Source organism: Raphanus sativus, chromosome 2 (assembly GCF_000801105.2).
Source record: "Raphanus sativus cultivar WK10039 chromosome 2, ASM80110v3, whole genome shotgun sequence".
Classification (NCBI taxonomy): domain Eukaryota; kingdom Viridiplantae; phylum Streptophyta; class Magnoliopsida; order Brassicales; family Brassicaceae; genus Raphanus; species Raphanus sativus.
The window spans coordinates 1127856-1152855 of record NC_079512.1 but is presented as its reverse complement, the minus strand read 5'-3'; the positions used below and the strand labels follow the sequence as shown (position 1 = coordinate 1152855).

At 32.0% G+C, this 25000-nt stretch overlaps 3 protein-coding genes and 1 long non-coding RNA gene across 7 annotated transcripts; 2 read left to right on the top strand and 2 right to left on the bottom strand.

The window, feature by feature from the left end:
* Positions 1-4436: 4436 nt before the first annotated feature.
* LOC130503443 (iso-A82775C biosynthesis cluster protein B-like) lies at positions 4437-5045 on the bottom strand. Its single transcript, XM_056998060.1, has one exon. It carries the CDS (start codon positions 5043-5045, stop codon positions 4437-4439), a length of 609 nt encoding a protein of 202 aa, XP_056854040.1.
* Positions 5046-5319: 274 nt separating this feature from the next.
* Positions 5320-7166, bottom strand: LOC108846712 (uncharacterized). The gene is made up of 4 exons (XR_008939017.1): positions 6752-7166; positions 6424-6513; positions 6308-6347; positions 5320-6179 (listed from the first exon to the last, which is right to left on the bottom strand). It is a non-coding gene; the product is annotated as an uncharacterized LOC108846712 (long non-coding RNA).
* Positions 7167-10039: 2873 nt separating this feature from the next.
* On the top strand, positions 10040-10522 carry LOC130503405 (uncharacterized). The gene has a single exon (XM_056998022.1). It carries the CDS (start codon positions 10040-10042, stop codon positions 10520-10522), a length of 483 nt encoding a protein of 160 aa, XP_056854002.1.
* Positions 10523-20659: 10137 nt separating this feature from the next.
* LOC108830720 (homeobox-leucine zipper protein HDG2-like) lies at positions 20660-21707 on the top strand. Of its 4 annotated transcripts, XM_018604315.2 has the most exons (3): positions 20660-21033; positions 21120-21213; positions 21339-21707. In XM_018604315.2, the coding sequence occupies exons 2-3, from the start codon at positions 21175-21177 to the stop codon at positions 21558-21560; spliced, it is 261 nt and encodes an 86-aa protein (XP_018459817.1). In that variant the 5' UTR covers positions 20660-21033; positions 21120-21174; the 3' UTR covers positions 21561-21707. The 4 variants fall into 4 exon arrangements, with proteins under 4 accessions (XP_018459817.1, XP_056848305.1, XP_056848303.1 ...); XM_056992325.1 differs by lacking the exon at positions 21120-21213 and having other exon boundaries at positions 20666-20937; XM_056992323.1 differs by lacking the exon at positions 21120-21213 and having other exon boundaries at positions 20666-20943.
* The last annotated feature ends 3293 nt before the right edge of the window (positions 21708-25000 follow it).

The window sequence follows — 25000 nt, the reverse complement described above, 5'->3', positions numbered from 1 at the left end:
ACATAGTCATGATGTACCAACTGTTCAATACATCTTGTAACATAGAAATGAAAAACGAAGGAATCTTGATTGATTTTCTGAAAAGTTAAAGTTAAAATATTTGTAAGTAAATTGAGTAACAGATGTCGTCCAACGTTAAAAACTTAGTTTTTTTTGTCAACCGTTCAAAATCTGACCCAAATTCAAACCCGACAATGCAAAAAATATAATATGATAAATGGATGAACCTTCGATTGAAATCAGAACCAAAAGAAAAAAAATGTTAACCCAATCAGCCACAGATTTCACAGATACCTTCCGGACAATTAAAGAAGAATCTCCTCAAAGTAAACAGTGCAGCGGAAACGATAGCTAAGGAAAGAATCTATGCTGTCGTGATTTAGCTGTGGCCCAGTCTCCAAAATCAAGCCTAGATTTTTTGCTGATTTTTTCCACGAGGTTGGCACCATTAATAGAAATAGTATAAGATGTTTTTCTTTTTTATTTAAACGATTTAGTTGAAAGGAATAGATAAATAAGGTAATATATTAAAATGCTTCAGTCATCGAGCTCATGATCAGGCAAGGATTCTTGTCCGGTTCACGATCAATGCTCCACTCGCAGGATTCGAAAACACTCTAGAATTCTCTCAAAAGCTCCTGAAACAACTCCAAATGCAAATGCAAAGTGGATGATATGAACCTAAAATTACTCTAAAATGATGATAATGCTGTGATTATGAACGCTAAATGATGGTCCTAAAATGTACTAAAACGCAGACATATCACTTCTGTTGGGTTGGATGCCTAAAGCCCTTTCCATAGGAGGCAAGGAAGTACTTCTCAAATCTGTCTACAGCATTCCCAATATACACCATGTCATGTTTTGGACTCCCTAAGCACACATGCTCTAAGATAACATCTACTATGACTCAGTTTTGGTGGAAAAATTCTCCGGGTAAGAAAAAAGATTTTGCATGTAGAGATATTTGTAAAAAGTAAAGATAAAGGTGGTTAAAGTTTCAAAGATGTAGAGGAGGACTTCAACAATGCTTTGCTTGCATGCAAAACAAGCATGAAACTTGGTTCACAAACCTGACTCCTTATTAGCAAAAGATATACAAGGCCACCATGTGTTAGATTTCTTGAGGTCTACGACAGGGTATCGACCTTCTTATGCCTGGAAAAGCATTCGACACGGTAGGGAATTACTTCTATAGGCTTTACAACGACAAATTTGAGATGGTAAGAACACTTATGTCTTTAGCAAAAAAAAAAAAGAACACTTATGTCTGGTTGGCTAAATGGATATTTCATGAGGAACCACGACCTCCTATAGGTATCCAACCTACCATAGATACTCTTTTGAAAGCCTCTTCCCTTATTTATTAACCAAGATTGGAATACGGTAAAACTCAAAGAATTATTTCATCCCTCTGACGTTCTCAGAATAGAAAACCAACCTCTCAATATTAATGTCCCCAAACTCTTGGATTTGGAGTTTTAAAAGAAATAGAATTTATTCGGTTAAAAGTGGTCACTGGTTACTCAGATCACAAAACAACAGACGAAGATCAGAGTCAAATAGAGAATCATGTGAAGGTGTTATTAAAAAAAAGAGATCTGGAAACTAGACATACAACCAAACGCACTTCTGCTTTCTGACCAGTTCCATTGATCCCATTTCTCTCATCTAGGAAGAGACTCAAGATGGCGCTGCAGAATATTGGTGCATCAAACCGATTGGCAAAGGTAATGAACATTGGTGAAACAGGTACAATATTGCCAAAAGATGGCAGGTTACCAAGTCTGAAGGCAAAGGTAACGGGGGCATCAAGACCAACAATATTGACATTCCAGAAGCCTTGGGGAGGCCTGCTTCTTACACGACCGGCAAGTACTTTGGTTGTGAACTCGGGGCTCAATCAAAATATGACTACAAGATGCATCTGCTCAACTCAACAAAATCATTCTGCTGAAAGAAGGGATCATTGAGGAAGAGTTTGTGTTGGAATGGTACCAAAAGGGTCTCACTGGAGTTTACAAAAGCTCGCATGTTTGGAATAATGTTATGCTAATTTGTGGAGTGGCTCCACAGCGTCCGAGTCCAAATTGGTACTAATTGCTTTTCAGGGAATTGATAAAATGGACTTGTGGTGTTTACTTTTCTATTGAACAACTGGATTAAGGTATATAGTGTTCTACTTAGTGTAATCTTTCTTGTTTATCTATATAATAGACTATCTGTATACGAACACTCTTAAAACTGATTATCACTGAAGGCTGATGAATTCTGGTAATTAATGAATAAATATATCCATCCCACAGAAATCTTAATCAATTAGATAATTAACCACCAAATTAATCCATACCAGAATTAAATTTGGCATTTTCTAATACAACTTGGTGTAACTTGATTCTTTTTTTTTATAACATAGTGTAACTTGATTCTATTTGGGCCTTGTTGTTATTAAAGTTGTTCTGCAGAATTATATCAACATAATAACTTGTTCGGAAAAAAAACCAGTGCCTATTAAAAAAAAAATCTTCTCTATTGTTAAACTAGACTTATGACATATCAGACATTTATAAACTTTATGCTAACTAATATTAATAGCATATCAATCAGATTTATTTTTTTGAAAAAATAAAAAAAGCATATCAATCAGATATTAAGTAGTTTTAACTTGACTCAAATTCTTCATACAAACTATACATAAATCAACTTGGAATGGATGTCAATTACATATACCAAAGTTTAATTACTACTTTTGAATCAATTTAACATTCTGATTGGGATGAAACTTCAATGCAAGATGCTTCGTGTGTTGAATGTTTGCTGGTGTCTCAGATAGCAAAGGGGTAATGAATTTGGACAATATTTGACTAAACGATTCTCTTCCAATGGAATAAACGTTGTCATTGTTATTATATAAAAATGCAAAAGATCTTGGCGCAGTTGAGCAGCCTCCTTGGTTTATTACAGACTAGGGGTCACTGTTTGGGTTTTATATTCTTACTTTAGTTTTATTTATTTTTAAATCACTAAACAATAAAAAAATATTAAAAGATTTTGTTGTGCTTTTGTATTGATTCCTTACAGTTTTAAATACTATATAGTTATATACTCATCACTTCTCTAAGGTATGAGTTCATTAGCTTCATTTTCATGGAAGTTCACCACTCCAAAATTGCATATTTTCCATATAACTCGAATTTGAGGGTTTTGTTGACTGAGTTGAGTTATTATGTTGAATATTGGTTGGGTATCTTGATCAGAACACAAAATTACAAAGCTAATGAGTTAATTTTGAAACTTTTGAAATTTTCGAAAATTTAGGTTAAAGATGATAAATAGTGATAAAAACCTTGAAGGAAAACCTACAACCGAAACATGTTTTACAGCGATAAACCTACAAAACATGTGAACAAAGTCGACAACGACAAACCCACAAAATAAAAATTATAAACCTACAAATAAGAAAAATAAACTAGTTGTTGAAGACTCAAAAATAAGCTTACAATCAACTACAAGAAAAATGACCTTTAGTAGTAACAATAACGCTACCAAATTTATTTATTATAATCTGTTGAACCATGGTTGAACTATGATATGGAAGTCTCGCTGGTTCGGTTTTTAATATATTGGTTATTTAAAAAAATAATAGATCGTTTAACTTCTAAACTTGATTATATAATAGTGACAAAGACTAAAACATCAATATGTTGAACCTTTGTCACTAGGCTACACTAAGACATTAGTGTACATTAAGTATGACATGTTTAACCACGCACAAAATGAGTCTCGCCAAGTAAGTCTAAGACATTCCATTTTTAGATAGGATACTTCAATTCCCAAAGGTATTTTGAACTTAATCATTTTTTTAAATTAACTGTGTGTCAAGCATATCTAAAGTAATATCTAGAATAACAAATATTATATATATATAATATATATGCATTTAAATTCATTAATAAAATGAATTTCGTATAATAAATATTTTAAAAATATATAAATCGTAAAATATATATATATATATTATGATATAAACCAAAAAAGTGAAACGAATTCTATAGGGATAGGGCTGGGTTGGGTCTGACCTCCACAAGAGGATCCAGATCGACCAGACTTTTATTAATGTAATGATATTACACAACTATTAAGGAAAATAGGCTAAATCCAAATAAACAACGAAAAGATCCATTGTCTATCTATTAGCATTATTCAAGTACTGAAATATGAAAGAAACAACGAGAAATTATTTAGTAGAGGGTCTCGCTGTTGAAAGGACCAGGTTCAGGTGCTTGTATACTTCAAGTTCCGGCCAACCTTTTGAAGACAATCTGAGTGTCTCTACCAAGGATTTTGGTTGTAGCTATGATTTGGTCCTTGGAGTCTACATGACCCGAAAAGTCATAACCTGCCCATCCGGCACCCTTACGGCTGGACAATGCGAACTATGTGGGTGTGCCGGCGCTCAATTTAATACGACCATACGTGGCTTCAGGTGCATTCTTTACTCCAGCATTGTTTTGAGTCCATTTCCACGAGAAGGTGACTCGTGCCCCGTCGTACAATCCGTGCGGAATATCAAGCCGGATCTTCTCGCCCTTTGGAGCATATTGGGGGTCAGTGAGCGTCCCAGTGAACACAGCGCCGTGAAAGTGGTGCACACCCTTGGCTTTGCCTCCGAAGACTTGACTCTTGAACTTGCCCTGTGAGGACTCGGCGATGAGTACATGTCCCCTATGTTTATCCAGCTTTTGGGTGATTTGGACCTCAGGCTTTTTGGGCTCGTGATGGTAGAGCTCAATCATTTTGTCGGTGAACGACTCGGCCATGGTGTGTAAAAGGGCGACTTCGGTGGGTTCGGCGATGTCCCTAAAGAGAATGACATCGCGGACGGAGCTCTCGAGGAAGTTGCCTACGGACTGCCAATGTCGCGTCCAATCATTCGCGCTATATGCGATCATGGCTCGTTTTAGAGAGTACACGGTGCCGACTAGTGGGATATATTCCACTATGGAGTACGCGACCTCTTCGAGTTGGGTGAACCACTCAGACATGGCTTATATCTGTTGAGCGGTAGTAAATGTTTGATGTGGGAAAACTTCTACGTAAGGGGATATCCTTTTAAAGGCCAAGACGGTGATGAGCTGGCTAAGGCTTTTGCAATATATTTTTCTATAAAAGGAAGCACGTTTTTTACATTACTCCATCTTTTCACGAATGGATTATAACTAAAATAAAAGAAAATCTCAAAACTGCGGACGCCAGCTGGAAGGTTCTCTTTAAGAAATATTGTTAGAAAATCTCAAAAATTACTATTACATAGTCGTTTATATTATATACTAGTGGTGTGTCCGCGCTTCGCGCGGATATCTATATTTTGATGGTTGTATGTGTTGTATGTACTTGTATTTTGGTTACGTTTGGTAGTGCTTGTGCTTGTAAAGCAGGCTGAATTTGGAGGAAAAGATAAATTCTCATTGAACTTGCTGGCCAGTTGTTGCCGATTATGGATTTTCTGATGGTATATGTTTTGATAAGCCTCATTTGTTGGTGTTCTGTCGTACCGTTTATATATTCATCGCAGATCAGTATGAGTGGTAATTGTCATAATTGCTCGATATGTTGTGATAATGGTTGCCTTTGTTGATGTCCATGAGGTGGATGTATTTTGCCATGTTTCCGTTTTACTAATCGTTGCTTTTGCTATCACTTTTTCGTCTGAGTGTTTATATTGGTGAGCCTTTAGTTTACGTCCTTATACAAATTTTTTCGAGTGTTGTGGCAGTGGCCATCATTTATTTTTCCTGGTGATCATCACCTCCCTGTGAGTGTGGACTTATGAAGGTTAGAGTTGGACTTATTTGAGCATTTTAATTTTTAATCCAGATACAACACAACCTGGTCTACAAAACGCTGAACAGGTGGACGTTGGTTGCCGTAAAAGATTCTGGACACAGGTGTAGAAGTTCCCTTGCATACAGCTCTCCCACAATGCCTACAGAAGTTAGTTGGCCAGACTTTCACTTTTCAGCTCAAGCTCTTGCAATTACTTAACTTCCAAGCATCAGTCATTTACTGTTACCCTACTGGTTGGGAAAATAGAGGGGAGGAGGCCGAACATAACCATCCAGCTTAAGAAAACGTATTGAGCATGACAGCTGAAGTCGAAGAAACTTAAGCATTTATTTCTGCAAAGAGTATTGATTAATTTTCAAAGAAAATCAACAGAAGATTCTAGCAAAAAGTGTGTAACCTGCAAATTTATCTGGTGATGAAATCTACTAAACCATTGTTAGCATAAACGATTCAAAGATACCTTTAGGATGAGTTTCTTGAAATTGAAATAGATCAGTAACCTGCAGGTTTAAAAACACATCAATTAATGATCTGAGAAGGAATTTCTCAAAAATGGATTTAAAACTATATAGGAACCTGAGTTCCATTGTCGAGTACAGTAGCTGTCATTCTGAACTGATACTCTGCTCTGTCCACTTCGCTGAACTGAGAATCCTTTAAATATAGCTACATACACACAGAAAACAGAGCATATGTTATGAAAGGAATCATGGAACTGTAAGAGAAACATTTAGATTGTTATGGTATAAATTTTGTGTAAGGACCGGTTCAGTCTATAAGCACCAATTGACCCTTTGGACCAGCGTAGACTGCCAAAGATTAAGTTGATTTTCAAATCCATGCTTTCGAAAGATGAAGCAGAACTATGGGGCAAATACAATGAATGAAGTTGATTAATGGCAACCTTCTCATCGAGGAAGACGTGAACTCTCGTCCTTTCTTTACATTTCAAGCATCCCAAAACCAGAAGATGTGTAACAACTGCATCCTTGCAACGTCCGGGCTCCAGATCGTAAAATTGGAGTTGAGTTATTGCCGTTCCGGTAAGTTATTCTTCTGAGGTTTTAACGATAGTATTATTTGAAGAAGATTTGTGAGCACCTTGATGACAGATATATATGTAGCATCCGTTGATATGGGAGGTGAAAAATCGGCATTGAAGAACAGATAGTGGGGTTAATTGATTGCACGCCATCATTAATATGAGTTATTCCGTCAACAAAATGAAGGGGATCAGATTCGACGGGGGACACGCAGAGGAGAGAAGACCTCCAATCGACACATTGTTGGTGAACTTGATATTTTAGTTCTTACTGGGTTTAGATTATTTGAAAGGCCTGATATTAGAGAGTGTTCATTCGATTGAAGTTATTAAAGAGAGTGGGACAGGTGGCAATTTTTCCCCCAAGGAGATAAAAAAGCCAACTTTATTATATAAGATTGTTAAAAAAAACTATTTGATAGAATCTTAACATTTTACCAAAAAAAAAATGTAATTGATAGAAATTTTCATTTGTTACATAGAGATTTTTAAATATTTGATAGTAATTTTTTCAAAAGTCAAAACAAAAAATAATTGTAAAAAGCTATTAGAAAGTAATTAGTTTTAAAACAATATAATGTATGTTTTTAAAGATACTAAAGAAAGATAATTATAAAAGATAAATATTAGCTTTTAAGAAAAAAATGATTAACAAAAATGAATTATAAAACCCTTAAATTACAATTAATTTATTTAATAAAAACATGAATAAAAATTAAAAACTAACTATAAAATAAATAATATTCATTTTTTAAAAATATAACTAAAAGAAAATTGTAAAAGTACTCTTATTATTTTCTAATAAGTAACTAACTTTTTTAATAGATAATTGTATACTAAAAAGTTATGACCACAAATAGCTACAAATATTTCACACTATATTTAGGTCTAATCTTCCATATATTAATTTTGCAAAACACAATAGTATTTACACGAAAAGTATTGCCTGAGTATTTTTTTTTTTAATTTCTTGATACAACTCAATTTTTTATCTTTATTATATCTTATGATGCTAACATAACTTTTAATTTTGATGTTGTTGTCGTATATAAGTATGTGAGAATATGATGAATATATGTTTGTATGTATAATACAAAATATATAAATTTTTTTTTTTTAAAAAGTTCTATGGAAAATAAAATAGTTGTATAAAAATCATAAAAAATAATTATAAATTAATTAATTTTCCTTTTTAAAAGTCTAAATAAAATTACAATATAAAAGCACTCTTATTTTTCTTATAATTAATTAACTTTAGTTTTTATAGTTTTGTGTTAAAATAAATATAAACCAAAAATAATTTCAAATATTTCACCTGATATGATTGTGACATTTATCAATTTAAAAAAATCAGATCATCAATGCGTCAATTAAAACTGACATTACGTGAAAATAATTTTTTCCCTAAAATCATAACTAAAAGAGATTTCTAAAAAAAAATTATTTTCTAATCTTAGCCAATTAAGATTTTTGTTTAAAATCCTGACAAGAGATAATTGTAAAATTTTATTTAATAGTAACTTTTACTTAAAAATTAATGATAAACTCAGAAACATGATACCAACAATGATTTAATTAACAAGAAAAATAGTAAAAATATTAGTGATATTGGAAATAAACGAATTTTGAAAATGGCAACTTTTAAAAATAGTTAATATTAACTAGAAATAGTTATTTAATAAAATTTTTATTTTTATAAGTCTTAAAATATAATTGTAAAAGATTATGTAATATTAATTTCCTTTTCTAAAATCCTATAAAATTTTAAAGAATATTTGATAATTGTTTTCCTTTTTTATAAAACAAAAGATATTTGGATCATATTTTTAAGTCCTAACCAAAAGAGAATTGTAAAAAATTTATTTGATAATATTTTTAAGAGTGTATTTGATGATGATGAACATGATACTAAAAATTATTTAATTAATAAAAGAATTGTAAAATTATTATTGATACAAATTGTAAAAATCGCAATTAAAAATTTTTGATAGCATTTTTTTTTCTTAAATTCTAAAGAGAAGATAATAGGAATAGGTTATATGACAGTAATTTACATTTTCTAAAATTTTAAACTAAAAAGTAAAAATGTATTTAACTTTTTTTTTAATTTTCTTAACTGTAAATGAAAAGGAGATTTATAAAATTTATAGTTTTTTTCTTTAAAAAATCCTAGCAAAATAAAATTTTAAAAACTTATTTAATAAAACATTAAATAAATACATAAAAATGTGTATAATGTTGCATTGACTCCAATTGTCGTATTAGACTTTCATTTCTTTTTACTTTTCATTCAATTTCTTATTTTGGGTTGTGTTCAGTTTAAACGTTTAGGTATAATATTTTCTCTAATCATAAATACTAAGTTTATAACAATTCATTTATGTACCATGATTATAAAATACAATATTAACTTGATTTTATGTGTGAAAACAAAATTTTATTTATAAAATAAATCTCACGCAACATATGCAAAAAAAATCATAAAAACATAATAAAATAATTTATTATTTATGTTCTTTATTAAATTAAAACATCAAACAAAACATGTTGCAACGAAATGGACTCATATCTTGTATGATATTACAATACACTACCCAAATAAATTATTATATTTTAATGAACAAAATAAAACATTAAAAATTTACAAACTTGTAATATTAATGATAATACAATACACTATCCAAATACATTATTATATTTTAATGAACAAAATAAAACATTAAAAATTTACAAACTTGTAATATTAATGAAAATAAAATACCAAGAATACAATAAGTATGCTATCTAATATGTTTACTATCTTTACGTAAACATTTAATTACAAGAAAAACAATTGAAAATTATGTAATAGTTTTCAAAAAGATTGTACAAATATTCATGTAAACTACAAAATAAACAAATTTTATTTATCATACCAAATAATACCTTTTACACAAAAATTAATTATAATATACTGTAATTCATTATACAATCATACAAGCTCTACTACGATTAAAATAAGTAACTGATAGGAGCTGTCCTAGATGCGGTGACTCTGAGGAAACCATTAATCACTTGCTTTTTGAATTCCCCCCGACACTTCAGGTGTGGGCTCTATCGGACTATCCGTCCCTTCCGGATTACTTCCCGAGTACTTCTGTTTATCAAAACATGAACCTCCTTTTTAGGAGGAAGAGAAACGTGGCCTATATGGAACCACTTATTGAGACATTCCCATGGATCTTATGGTACATTTGGAAGGCACGCAACGAGAAAGTTTTCAATGGAAAGAAAATCTCACCAGGTGACACCTTGCAGCTAGCTTCTATAGAAGCTGAATGCTGGAGAAAGGCAAATTTACCGGAGGATGGAGAGGAGGATGAGCTACAACCAGCACCGTCGCGAGTTTCGACTCTCCCTGTGAACCCCCAATGTCCAACCTGTCAAATTGATGCCTCATGGGTTGATAATAGCACGGTTAGTGGGCTAGGGTGGTTCTACAAGGATCAAATGGGAGTTGAAAGATTTGGTTTACAAGGGATGCCGGAAGAGCTTATCAGCTCTCCATGCAGAGATGGAAGGATTCATATGGGCCTTATTTTGTCTACGAGAAGTACAATGTACCGTGATCCATATGGAGACGGACTGCTCTGACCTGGTGGATATGATTGCCAACCCGACTGATTAGCCGGCCTTTGCCTCCGAGCTAGCCTCGTTCCGTCTTCTACGAGCCGGCTTCCAGGAATTCAGCATCGCTCATATACCCAGGGCTAGGAATGTGCGTGCAGACTCTCTCGCCAAGGAGGCGAGAAACAGCGGTGTTCTTTTTTCCCATATAGATCAGACCCAGCCGGACAGAGCGCTTCTTAGGAACGCCTCAAGACCGACTACCACTTGATCTAATAAGTTGGGAGCTGACAAAAAAAAAGTAACTAGATCTTGACCTGTGCGACTGCACGGGTATTAGTTTTCAGTTTTAGTTTTTATTTATTTATATTAAATAGTATATTTGTAATATTTGATCATTTTATATTATTAAGCTAGGGGTGGGTATTTGAGTATCCACTCAAATTCAGTTAAAATCTATTCGGGTTTGAGATTTTCGAGTTTAAAGATTCTAGCCCTATTCGGAGAATTTATAAACTTTGGTTCCGGTTTGATTTAGATATTTGCGGGTTTGATAACCCATTAAATTATTTTAAAATTTTAAAAATTTATATATCTTTAAATATTCCTAAATCTAAAATATATATATATATATAACATGTAAATTTGAGTAATGTAAGCCAAAGTACCTAAATTAAAAATTAAAAATAGGTTTAACTTGAACATTTGGATGAAGAATAAATATATATTTGAAGTATTTTTGGTGTTTTTATTATTGTTTATCTACTTTAGATGTTTACTTTTGACTATTTTTTTATATTTAAAATATTTTAAACAACTTAAAATAGCTTATATCTTGGATATTAATTCGAGAAGTAGCTAACATATTGAAGTATATAAATATGATTTAAATACATTCGAATATCCGAAATATTTCGTTCGGATAAGGTTTGGTTATGCTTCTCTAGATACCAAAATGGTAAATCCGTTTGGATATAATCAAGTTACGGTTCAAATTTGATAATATTTTTTTCGTTCAGATTTGTTAAATGAAGAGTTAATATAATAATTTTCATGAATTGTTTGTTTAATAAAAATGTATTTTTTTTTAATTTGACATTGATATAATTGAGAAGTTAGTGAAGTGTATTTAATTCAAATTTAGTTTAGAAAACATATTAATGTAAGTAGAAAAGATAAAATATTAATAGAAAATATTATTTAATTGTGTATGTAATTCAAAATTAATTTTGGAAAATACATTAGTTAAAATGGTAAAGACAAAACATTAAAATATAAAGTATTAGTTAATGTCAGTGGCATGGAAGTGTAAATAATACTGAAACTAAGGGGTATTATATATGGGTACTTCTATTTTAATAATATAGATTAGATCAAATTATAGATAAATATAATACTCTACGTTCTCTATATTATTAGTTATTTAATTTATTTTTTATATTATCTTACGAAGACTATTTAATATTAATTAAAATTCATTAAAATATTTATTATGATAATTAAATTTTAATTCTAAATATTATGTTATATATCATACATACACATTCTAAGTACACATGCACTCTAAGCACACATAATTTTAATTCTAAATATTATGTTATATATCATACACACACATTCTAAATATTTAGAATTAATTCTAACTTTTAATTCTAAATATTTTCCAAAGGTATAAATATGGTTATAAACATAATTATTATATTATAAATACAATTGTAAATAGCTAATAAGAGAGTATAATAAATAAAGATAAATAATAGAAAACAAATCATATTTCAAATAAGATAAATATATAAAGCAATTACATTTTTAGTTTAAAAGTCATTATAAATTAAACTAAATTATTAATACATGGACTCATGCTTATCAAATAACTAGATTAGGACGCGCCCTAAAGGGCGGAAATTGATTTGTCAAATTTTAATTTTAATATATGTTATATATAATATGTGTATATAATTTAAACGTAGTTAAGATATGAGATAATATTTTTTTTGTTTTTTTCTAAATATTTTTATTCAAGATACTTATAGCAGATTTTATTAGATCTAAATCTAATATTACGATGAATAGAATAATAGATATGGAATTTCCATATCGTTGGGAATGTGGTAGATATTTAGGTCGGAATATAAGAAAATTTGTTGGAGAATATTAATCTATTTTTTTAAAATAGATAGATTTAGTAAAAGTTTTAAAATATGTTGTTCTTAGTGGATTTATGGTTTGCAATACACATAGTCTTGTAGAATGTAATATTTCCATCATAAAAAAACGTATTTAAGCATATGTTATATGCCACCGTTATTAGATTTTTGGAAGATCAGTTTTTGTTCTTGTAAAAATGTGGTATGATGTGATATGAATCATATGATGCATGTGAAGAAAAACTAATTAACGACATTTTAGATGAACATATGTGATACCAATAAAAATTCTGACATAGTCTCCAATTGCCACTCTTATGTTTTGAATGATTTGGAACTTGTTAATTTAAGAGTGGTTCAGTTTTGTGTGATCTAATTGTATTAAGAGATAACCAAAAAAATTTAAAGATGGTATTGGTTAAGTTAAATTGATCTACGTTTGTTAAGATTTGGTTTAATTTAAGTTGTTAGGTTGCATTTCAAAAGAAGCTAATATGTTATTGTAACAATTATTAAAAAGCCCAAAATTTAAATGACAACTTCAAGTAGTAGATAAAAACTAATCTCTAAATTAATAGATTAGATACGATTTTGTTCAAAATATATCTAGCAAGTGGTGACAAATCCGCTAATTACGGCGGCTAATCTGATGTTTAGATATGGAGTCACGAGACCATTGAGAGAATATATATCATTAAGAAATCTTCAATTAAAAAAAAAGAAAAGAAATCTTCAATTATTTAATTATGTGAATTAGAATGTCAATTATTTGTAAAAAAATAGTTACAGAGGAGGAGAAACGAGATTACCACATGTGAGAGCGAACATGTCATTTCCTTGTGGTCCACCATATGGTAGTAGCTCATCACATGTGACCAGTATTTATTCAACTACCAGTTTCACATTTTTTCTCATTGCTATAATTTTTAAAATATAGATGGGAATTAATTCGTAATTAGGAATTATAGTTGAGAATTAATTCTTAATTAGGATTTTTTTTTAAATATAGTTGAGAATTAATTCGTAATAAAAATTTTAAAAAATCTATTTGGAATTATAGTTTTAAATATATAAATATAAGATAAACAGAATCGTTCATTTTAACATAATTTTACTAAACTTAACTAAACAAAAGATTAAAGTAAATATTGTTAAATCAGACGGAAATATATAATACATAATTATCTATATTTTTTTTTAATTTTCAAATTGATAAAATGAAATCTATATTTTTATATAAAATTATTTTGAAAGATTTATTTCTATAGGAAACAAACTAGATCATTTATCGCATAAAAACCTAACGTTTAGGCTGAAGAATTTCAAACATAATATTTGATTACAATGAAATTATGACAACTCGATTTTATATAATGATTTAGAAATTTAAAAGTTAATTATGGTTATAAGAAGTTTATGTTCATGTGCCAATCTTATATATCTTCAATATTTTTATTTTGTTTTTTATTTTTTCTCATTTTGGTTATTGTTCGATATAAATATTGATTTTGAAGTTTATTCTCATTTTATTCTTTTATTTTGGCCTGAGATTTAGAAATGTTTAAAGTTTAAAATTATTACAGAAATGCATACTTAGGTTAAGATCTGTGTCTTGTGCAGAATAAATATTTTATATTTATTACTTATTGTATATTTTTCTACATATTATGAAATAATAAAATAATAATTATATATTAAATAACTAAGATATCAGTTACTATTATGTAATAAATTAGCGTGCACATATAAATCAAATGACTACTCTTGTTTATTTGCAAACATTTTAGGGTAAATATATCAAAATAATCAATCATATCTATGTATATAGTGTATAATTAATTTTAAATTATATTAACATAGATATATAGTATAATTTTAATATGAATATTTATTAAATGAGAGTTTTACTGATATAATTTTATGATTATTTGTATATTTGTGTAACAAAATTTACACCAACGAATTGGTTTTTAATTGTGAGATACTTAGTGGTTTCAATAATTTATAATCATTTAAAAAACAATATATTTTCAATATAAAATTTAAAAAATATCAAATATCAAAACAATGAAGATTTAAAAAACTTAAATATTAACTTTTCAATATATTTTCATTGCAAATATCAAAATATAAGTATATATATATATATATATTTCAAATGATGTATAGTTTAACCTAAATATATATAATATATATATAACATAAGAACCTATTAAAATAAAATTATATACTCATATGGTTTTATAATCATTGTATCTTATTACATAAAAAATTTAAACCTTGTTCACAAAAGTTTATGTGAAACTTTTAACAGTTTTAATAATTTATACTCGTTTAAAAAATTCAAATACAACATATACAAAAAAATATAAAATTTTATTATATGATTAATGTAATTGTGTAATTTATTTTAATAATAAAGAATTAAACAATAACGATAGAAAATATACATATTTTTAGAAAATATTTATTATTTAAAATCATTAATTACCATATATATATTTTAATCACATTAGGTAATTACATAGATTTTATTTAAGGTAAAATATATAATAAATTTTAATTTGATAAATGAATGGTCTATAATGGACATACTATATAATATAACATATCCTAGCAATTTAATTTTGAACTTAACAAAATTATTAATTGATTCTTAAGTCGCTACGTAAGAAAAATTAACTTTCCAATTACTAACAACTTAACATAACATTTTTATTTAGTACAAACTACAGATTATAACTTTTAAAATATTTCTCATTTAATATATAGGGGGTTGACTTGCTAAACATGTATATTAGAAATAAAAAGGTCATAAATGCCTATTGATAAATATGTATATCAGAAATAAAACGATTTATTTTATTTTATTTTCTAAACAAAAGCAATGTTGAACTGCGCATATGCGTGATTTGATTTCAAAGAAAATATGATTATATATAAAATGACCTTTAATTGTAGAGAATTTGGGTAGTCTAACATTCAGTTGATCCTAAATTAGTTATTTGATAAAAACACTATTGTAACATTCCGAGTTGTGATATATAGAAAGACTTAAGAGAATTGATTTGGCTATCTATGTCATCAAAGTGTACTTATCTTTTCCGTTACACATCCATTTAGAACTCCAGAGTTAAGCGTGTTTGAGCTGGAATAGTGAAAGAATGGGTGACCGTAACCTAGCGGGAAGTGATTCGCGATACCATACGAGTGAGGCTAAAGCACAGAAAAAAGTCATGTGATGATTGTAACGTCAGTAAACAATGATTTCAAACCTTTGGAAAGTTAACGGACCGGCCGTTGGTACGTGATGGAATCCACGGACCGAGAAAACAGACGTGGATGGCCCATTAGCCGTGGACGGATCGGAATGTTACAAGCACTATGTTCATAGGGAGCTGTCCAAAATTTTGGACATAATTACCAAAATTTAGATAAAAACACTATTTCTTAATTTTGTAAATCTTTATTATATAAATATATATTATGTGGCAAAGTAATACTTAAAATAAACTCTCAATTATATCAAGAAAACATATATGTTTTTTTCTCCTTTATGCATAACCTTGTTGATTTGCAATACCCGATATTCTTTAACGGTTGTTCACCACTTACTTTTCTTCTATGTTTTAGAGGTTTTACCCTTTAGTTGGTCGTTTTCTCGGGGATGAGCTTTAGATCTGATTCGAAGACTTCAATGGCGACGTCTTGTCAGTGGTATTCTTGTTTTGCCAGTTGGCTTTGGGTTTTCTGTGTTAGGTTCTGTTAAAATTTCTGCCTCCTTTCGTAAAGATTTATCAGTTCACATTTGATTTTTTTATCAATAAAGGTCCATATACGTAATGGTGTATGTTTATTTCGACTGAGAAAGCATATATTGTGAGAAAAGAAGGTGTTTTCCAAACATTAGGTTAAGCACGGAATGTGTTTTCCAAATATTTTTAGATTACTACTATTTACGTAGAACACGTATTCCTAAACATAGTAGATCATATGAAAAATATATATTTTATTTTCTACTTCGTATAATGTTAATTCTACTTTTTGTAGAACAGATGAAATTATGATTTAAATATTTTTAAAACTGGAAAAAATATCACTAAGTTTATATAGGTCTTTTTTTTTTATTAACCAGAGGGTGATCCAAAGGCTTTCTAGACCCAAAACTAATCCCCCTGAGGCCGACGGCAATCCACGTATTCTTGCGATATAATGCTAGTCCCGGTGGCCAAGTTTATATAGGTCTTTCATCAGTGTTTACTATTTTGTCAATTTTCCTTTTGTTTATAAAACTATTTATTTTATTTATTTCGAAAATACTAAAAGGCATTAGAAAAAAAATGATACAAAATAGAAATTTGTTTAATAAGACATAGTTATCATTTTTTACGAGTTCACCATTCCAATGTGTTAGAGGTGAATCCGAGAACCTACTTCGGTCCATTGAAAACAATCATCAAAAATATGCCAAGTGTGGAACTCGGCGAAGATATCAAAGTTCCACCTCGGAGACTTAATGACGACTTGGAAGAGATTGTTCTCGGACTAACATCAAAAAGTAGGACCAAACTCGGAAGACACGTCATCGACAAAGAAATGGAAATATTTCTATTTCAACCAGGAAAATTTCCTAAAATCTAGAGAGTCAGTTATTATCCAAACAAATTGTAATATTTCCTTATTTGTTTTTTTTTGTCTGGTTGATTATGCTATTACAAATCATGAGAAACATAAAAAAGACGATATTACAGCCGACAATACTATCTTGTGAAGATTCACGCCTGACTGCATCACCCTGAATCACCTTATGAGATCCATTCCTGACGGTACTCCTTGCGCCATGCTGAAGATCTCTTGTAAGTCTTTTCTCTAATATTCCTGCATAATCCGCCTTCTCCGGGAATTGAAACTCAGACTTCTTCCTGTAGAAATTGCATTGCCTGGGATTCGAACCCCAGATCTGGGTGTAGAAGCCTTTAAACCTTGACCACTAGGCCACGGTGCTTCCACATATTTCCTTATTTGTTTAGGATAGTAAAACCGCCTCTATAATTTATAAATTGAGGCAAAAATTCTTCGAAAAATGCAGAGTATCGAGAGGATAAGCTAATCCTCTTAAAGGGCGGAAAACTCAATGCGATTCAGGAGCTGAGAAATCAAAAGAGGAATATCAAGAACCGAGACAACATAATAGAACCCACACTACAAGAAAACACGCTGATACTGAGGGACATTTTCCTCGGTATGTCGTCGGAATACGGTTATTCCGACGACATACCGAGGAAAATGTCCGTCGAAAAAATGTCCTCAAAATTTCATTTTCCCTCGAAATTTCCTTGAAATTTTGTGACGGAATTTCGAGGAACAAGAATTTCGAGGAGATTTAGAGGAGAGGGATTCGTCGAAGTGGTCGTCGATATATATTGAGGAACTTTCCCTCGGTATATACCGAAGATGGTACCGAGGGAAGAGTCCTCCGAAAAATTTCGAGGAACTCGGCTCCTCGGAATATTCCGAGGGACAGGTTCCTCGAAAATTTTCGAGGGATAGGTTCATCGAAAATTTTCGAGGAACTAAGTTCCTCGGAATTTTCCGAGGAACAGGTTTCCTCGAAAAATTTTCGAGGAACCATCCCTCGAAAATTTTCGAGGAAAACTTCCCTCGGTATATACCGAGGACGGCTGTTCCTCGAAATGTTTGAAAATTGTTTTTTTTTATAAAAAAATTATTTTTGAAAAAAAAAATATTTTTAAAATTTAAATTCGAAAATATAAAATTAAATTTTAAATTTAAAACATATTATATAAATTCAAAGTCATACAAATCAAAATAAAACATTTAGAGTTTTTGAAAGAAATTAAACTACGGGTTTTGGAAGTCCGGGTCTGGCATGGTCGGGAAGTCCACGTTAGCAAATGATCCTCCCAGTATGGCAGATCCAAGAATATACTTTTTGTGCCAGTTATGTAGGTTTCCAACAGCATCTACCGGAAAACGCGCATGTCCACCGACGTCTGGCGTCCTTTCTGCACCAAAATCTCTTAGTTGTGTCTTCAAACCTTTCCCACTAATTTCTGCAGGTGGACTGTCAAACATCCTCTTGTTCTTCGTAAACAAATTCCTACTCCTACGATATGGATGATCAGGTGGTAGGAATCTCATGTGACAGTCAAACCAACACGTTTTCCTTCCGTGTTTTAGTTGGAAAGCATCAGTATTATCTTGACAATATGGACATGATAGCCTTCCATGCGTTGTCCATCCAGATAACATACCATATGCTGGAAAATCACTTATTGTCCACATTAGTACTGCCCGCATTTGAAAGTTTTCTTTACACGAAATATCGTATGTTTCAGCACCTTGAGCCCATAGTTGTTGCAACTCATATATTAGTGGCTGAAGAAACACATCAAATGATCTCTTAGGATGCTCTGGTCCAGGAACGAGAATGGAGAGAAACAAAAACTCTCGTCGCAAGCACAAGTTTGGGGGTAAGTTGTATGGTGTAACAATGACTGGCCATAGAGAATATTGTCTTCCACTCTTCCCATACGGGCTGAAACCATCAGTACATAATCCAAGGTAGACATTTCTTCTCTCATACGCAAAGTCGGGATACTTTGATTGGAAATGTTTCCACGCTTTTGCATCTGAAGGATGTCTAATCTCACCATCTGTTGAGTGCTCCGCATGCCATCTCATTCGTTGCGCTGTGCGTTCTGAAAGATACAACCTCTGCAACCTTTCCGTCAAAGGCAAATACCACATCATTTTATATGGTACTGGAACTCTTCCACTCGTATCTTTATAACGAGGCTTCCCACAAAATTTGCATGTAGTCCGCTGATCATCCGCCCTCCAATAAATCATGCAGTTATCGCTGCATACATCTATTACCTGATAAGATAAACCAACCCCAGCTACGAGTTTTTGAACCTCGTAGTATGAACCTGGAGCTACATTATCCTCAGGTAGAAATACCTTTAACAAAATTAGCTATCGCATCCACACAGTCTTCAGCCAAGTTATAATCTGTTTTAATGCCTATCAGTCTCATAGCAGATGATAAAGCTGAATGACCATCTCTGCAACATTCGTACAATGGTTGCTTTCCAGCATCCAACATTTCATAAAATCTCCTAGCTTCTGCATTGGGTAAATCTTCCCCTCTAAAATGATCATTTATCATCTGCTCAGTACCTACACCATAATCTACATCCGCCCTAATTGGTTCTTCTAATCTAACCGTCGGCTGAGGTTTGCTAGTACTACCAAGTTCATAATCAGTTTCCCCATGATGATACCAAATTTTGTAACTTCGTGTAAACCCACTCAATAATAGATGAGTCCAAACATCCCATTCTTTAATAACTTTTCTATTTTTACAATTAGAGCAAGGACATCTTAACTTACATGTTTCTGCTTCCGGTTGTTGGCGAGCTACCCTCATGAATTCGATTATACCTTGATTGTATTCTTCCGTAAGCAATCTCGTGTCCGGATCCAAATGAGGTCGATCCATCCAAGAACGAAAATAATTTGAAGAAGATATGTTTTTTTGGAATCAAATTCGTGAGACTAGGAGAGAAGAAGAAAAGAAATGGAGTGAATGAAGAGGAAGAGGGGTGGCTGTATTTATAGATGAAATCCTCCCGGCATACTGAGGAAATTTCGAGGAATTTTCGAGGGAAACAGACATTTCCTCGAAATTTCCTCGAAATAGTTTAAATCCCCCAACGGCTCTCCCAACGGCTCTCTAACGGCTACAAGATGTCGTCGAAATATTAGAAATATCCGTCGGTTTTTTCCGACGACCCGTGTTTCCTCGGTATTCCCTCGAAAAATACCGAGGAAGTTGGTCTTCCTCGAAATTTCCTCAAAAAATAGTGAGGAAATTTCGAGGAAACCCCATTTCTTGGTTTCCTCGATATTTCCTCGATATTTTGTCAGAAATTTCCGAAGAACTCATTTTCCCTCGGTATTTTCCTCAGAATCAGCGTGTTTTCTTGTAGTGCCAGACCAATCAACAGTTTACCTAATCACAAACATTGCTTCTAAGAGATAAACTCTCTATCTCTCTTTTTCCTTAACTATTTTGTGAGTTTTTTTTTTTGTGGAATGGTGCAGTGATAACCAACCAGGCAAATCAGAGCGTTATGAAAATAGCTGAGAGGATGAAAAGAAGTTTCCTTTCTGGAGTGGCCACGTCAGCAGGAGATATATGGTTTAAGTTGCCTGGTAATACTGTCAGAGTGATGACTCGGAAGAGCTTGAATGATCCAGGAAGGGCCTGTAGGGGTCATTCTCTATGCATCCACTTCGTTTTGGCTCCCGGTTCCTCCTAACACAGTCTTTGACTTCCTCAGAGATGCCAACAATCGAACCAATGTTAGTACCTTTCTTGGAACACTAACTCCTCTTCCCTTTGCTTTCTTTCTTGATATTTAGAACATGTGTTGAAATGTTATCTGCAGTGGGATGTTATCACAACTGGAGGGGAGGATGTGCAGTTGATGTCACAGATTGAAAATGGGAGAGACAGTAGGAACTGTGTATATTTTACTCCGGGTATAAAAGTTACTCTATGTTTTTTTTTTTGAAACACAAAAGTTACTCTATGTTTAGTCTGTTTTTTTTTTAATTCTTTTTGGTCTTTGATATGTGACTGAATACTGATGTGTTTCTGGTTGCAGACCCCAAACACTAGCCAGAAGAAGATGATGATGATGATGATTCAAGAGACCTCTACTGACCCAACATTGACAGAGAGTGTTGTTCTCAAGGGAGGTGACCCTGACTATGTGTCACTACGTCCTACGGGTTTTGCTATTCTTCCAGATGGTACGGCTCAGCATGGAAGAGAAGGAGGGTCACTCGTGAGCGCTGCCTTTCAGGTTCTTGCACTCAAGAAATGAGCAACTCGCTGGTTTCTGGCGGGCTGAGTGAGCAAGTTCACCTGCAAACGTTTCAAAAGACAGAGTGAAAGATGTTTAATTATGACCAGACAACCCTAATAATAGTAACAGAACTTGATCCTAACAATCCAAAAAGGATACTGTAAACAAAGCAAATCCGATATGGTAACAAGGTTTTTGTCGTTGTTAGCAATATCTATGTAGCATAAAGGGTTTATTGAACCAAACTCTTGGTGATCAAAGTCAGATTGACATTGAGAGCAAACTGAGAATAGCAACCCAACTATTCTTAACACCAATCTCTGATGAAAGAATAATCATATATTAAGATTGGAATTGAAGTTGACATTTTGACAAACACCTTTGTGGGTGTTTTGATGCCATTCAGGTGATCAAAGCTGAAACTAGCATTAGGAACATCTAATCTAAGCATTACAAACCTAGTTAAGAAGGATCTCCATGACTTAGCCTAAATCTAACCTAAGAGAAATAAGAAGATAACATTATTAGAATAAAGCAAAAGACAGAAAAGATATAACTTAATTCATAAAAGATTCAAATTCTAGAAAACAGAGAGTAAAACGATGATATCCTGTTTTGGAGGCTAAAAGGGGTATTATCGAGTGGAATGAGCGAGTTGGTTCATCAGATGTCCAGGTGGAGCTCACTCGCAGCGAGTTGGTTAGTCCCTCAGGTCACTCGCTTCAGTCATCAGGCAAGGATTCTTCTCCAGTTCACGATCAATGCTCCACTAACAATCCCTTCAGCTACAAGCTTCGAAAACACTCTACAAGATTTCAGGGTTTTTGAAGTTAAAAGTTATAGTTACTTTAGAAATATTTACACATTTTTGTCGGGACTTTTTGTGGGTTTGGTTCGGATCTACATTAACCCGTTTAAATTATTTTTAAGGCTTAAAACTCACATATATTAAAAAAAAAACAAAAGCTAAAATAAAATAATATATAACATTTAATTTTATAATTTATTCCACAATACCTAAATTTAATATAAAAATTAAATTCATTTGAATATTTGGATGGAGAATTAATAGACATTTCAAATATTTTTGCCGTTTTGAGTATTGTCTAGCTATTTAAAATATTTACTTTTGAATATTTATATATACTTCAAGTATTTTGGACAACTTAATAATATCTTATATATTTTGAATATATTTTGTATAATAAATCTCAAATCAACTAATATATTTAAATACATAAATCTCATTTAGAGATATGAGAAATATCCAATTTATTTCGGTTTGTGTCTGGTTCGATTTCAATTTTCTATAAATCAAAGTTTCGAATCGGATTCGGGTTTTGTGGCCAACACTAATTAACAGTTAGCCCACTCAATTTTTTTTGTATTATCATTATGTATTTCTTGTCTTAATTAATTTAATTTTAAAATATCAAATGCTGCATTTCTTTTAAGTAATTATTAATATATTACAAATTAATTTACCGAATGGAGCTTAAACAAAGAGAAAAGTAGGACTTGCATTGAACCAAAAAAAAGCAGGACATGCATGAAGCGCATCACTTAACACCAATATTTACACAAGTTTCTAACATAGGAAATGGTATAGTTCAGTTAAAAATGGATAGTTATATGCAAAACTTGTCAAAACACAAAAGCAAGAAAAGAAAAACATTTATGATCTCATACGTGCCTCAAAATTAATCTCAAAATTTAAGTTGAAGGCCATATACTATATTTTTATCAACATAAGAGTTATTATTATTATTATTATTATTATGCAGTCGGAGACGGCTCAACTGGTTACATATTTCTACCTTTGACACCCCTAACCTGGATTCAATTCCCCTTCGTGCACCCAGTTTTGAAAAGAAAAGTCCAAGCTTTCAGTTTCAAAAAAAAAAGAGTTATTATTATATATAGAGATATATTTACATAAACATATACAACACTTGCAGGAACTATACCAGTTCCTATATAGAAATTTACATACATATGTAACATAAATGCATTAATTATGTGCAAACAAATAAAAATAAAATATTAAAGTTGCAATATATACACACTCCACAGAGAACCTTCATATCTTTCAATGATATCAATGTCTTTCAATCGTAGATATATAAAAAATAGGGTTTAGTCAAGTAATGTTTAAATCATTTACATGAGTGTACTGATTTCAGAACTCAGTTAAATATAATATCACCTCTCTTCATCTCTGTCTCTCTTTCTCTTCGCGCTTCATCTCGCTCTCTCTTCGCGAGAAACTTCTCAAAAAAGGTACGTTCTTGATCTTAGTGATCTTAGTTTCTTAAGTAAAGAAAGTGACGAGGTCTATATCTGTCTCTCTCGATGCAGAGAACTTCCCAAGCAGAGGTACGTTTTCACGGAAAGTGAGGTATCATAACATCATCACGGTTACAGTTCATCTCTTTATCTTCAGCGCCAAACTTTCCGAGAAAGGTAAGTTCTTGACTTATTTTCTTATGGAAATTGACTAGGTATTAGGGAACCTTATTTGCAATCTTAGTGATCTTAGTTTCTTAGGGAAACACAGTGATAGTATCGTCATCGACCATTTAACGTCTTTTCATTTCTCTCTCTCTATGTCTTCATTTCTCTCTCTATATATATGCAGAGAAACTTCCCGATAAGAGGTAAACCAAAAGAGAAGAGCTAGGAGATATCATATCATCATTCTCTCTATATCTTCAGCGAGAAAGTTTCCAGAAAGGTACCTTCTTTGCAGAGAAACTTCTGGAGAAAATGTACTCTTTTAACCTTTGTTTTCTTGAGTAGGTGTCATATCAGCGTGAGCTTCGTCTCTCTCTCTCTCTCTCTCTCTCTCTCTCTCTCTCTCTCTCTCTCTCTCTCTCTCTCTCTCTCTCTCTCTCTCTCTCTCTCTCTCTCTCTCTCTCTCTCTCTCTCTCTCTCTCTGCATCAAGGAACTTTTGGAGAAGAGTAATTTCTCGACCTAGTTTCTTAAGGATAATATATGCTTTCTTTAACGAAGTTGACGGCAGAATCATATATGATCATCGATCTTTCTTCTCTATGTGCAACACATGAATTAATGGTCTATGCTTCACATTACAGGAATGGATCCAGATGCAGCAGCATTGGTACACACCCACCTCTGGTTCAACCAACCGGTTTTACCAGGTGGGGTGTTAAACGAGGTTAATATATTTAACCGGACACCGTTGCGTTAGAGCAGATACATCCCCAGCTTTGGTTTTTGGTTCGGAATATTCCAAGTACAAGACAAGCAGTAAATGGTCGATGGAAGAGGCTCTCGTCTGAAGCAATAGTCGTTAATGCGCAAAACAATCCAGTGGGAATTCGTAGGGAATATGAGTTCAAGTGGACCAGAGGTATATAGTTGCACTAGGTGGAGTGTTAAGTGCTGTTGACATCTTTCAGCACACACCAGTCGAGTTAGAATAAAACCATCACTA

Excerpts from the sequence above, each read along its gene's own strand:
- LOC130503443 (XM_056998060.1), bottom strand. The coding sequence starts at position 5,045 with ATGTCTGAGTGGTTCACCCAACTCGAAGAGGTCGCGTACTCCATAGTG.
- LOC130503405 (XM_056998022.1), top strand. The coding sequence starts at position 10,040 with ATGAACCTCCTTTTTAGGAGGAAGAGAAACGTGGCCTATATGGAACCA.
- LOC108830720 (XM_018604315.2), top strand. The coding sequence starts at position 21,175 with ATGGGAGAGACAGTAGGAACTGTGTATATTTTACTCCGG. Across the intron at positions 21,214-21,338 it reads CTGTGTATATTTTACTCCGG|ACCCCAAACACTAGCCAGAA; the intron begins GTATAAAAGTTA and ends TTCTGGTTGCAG.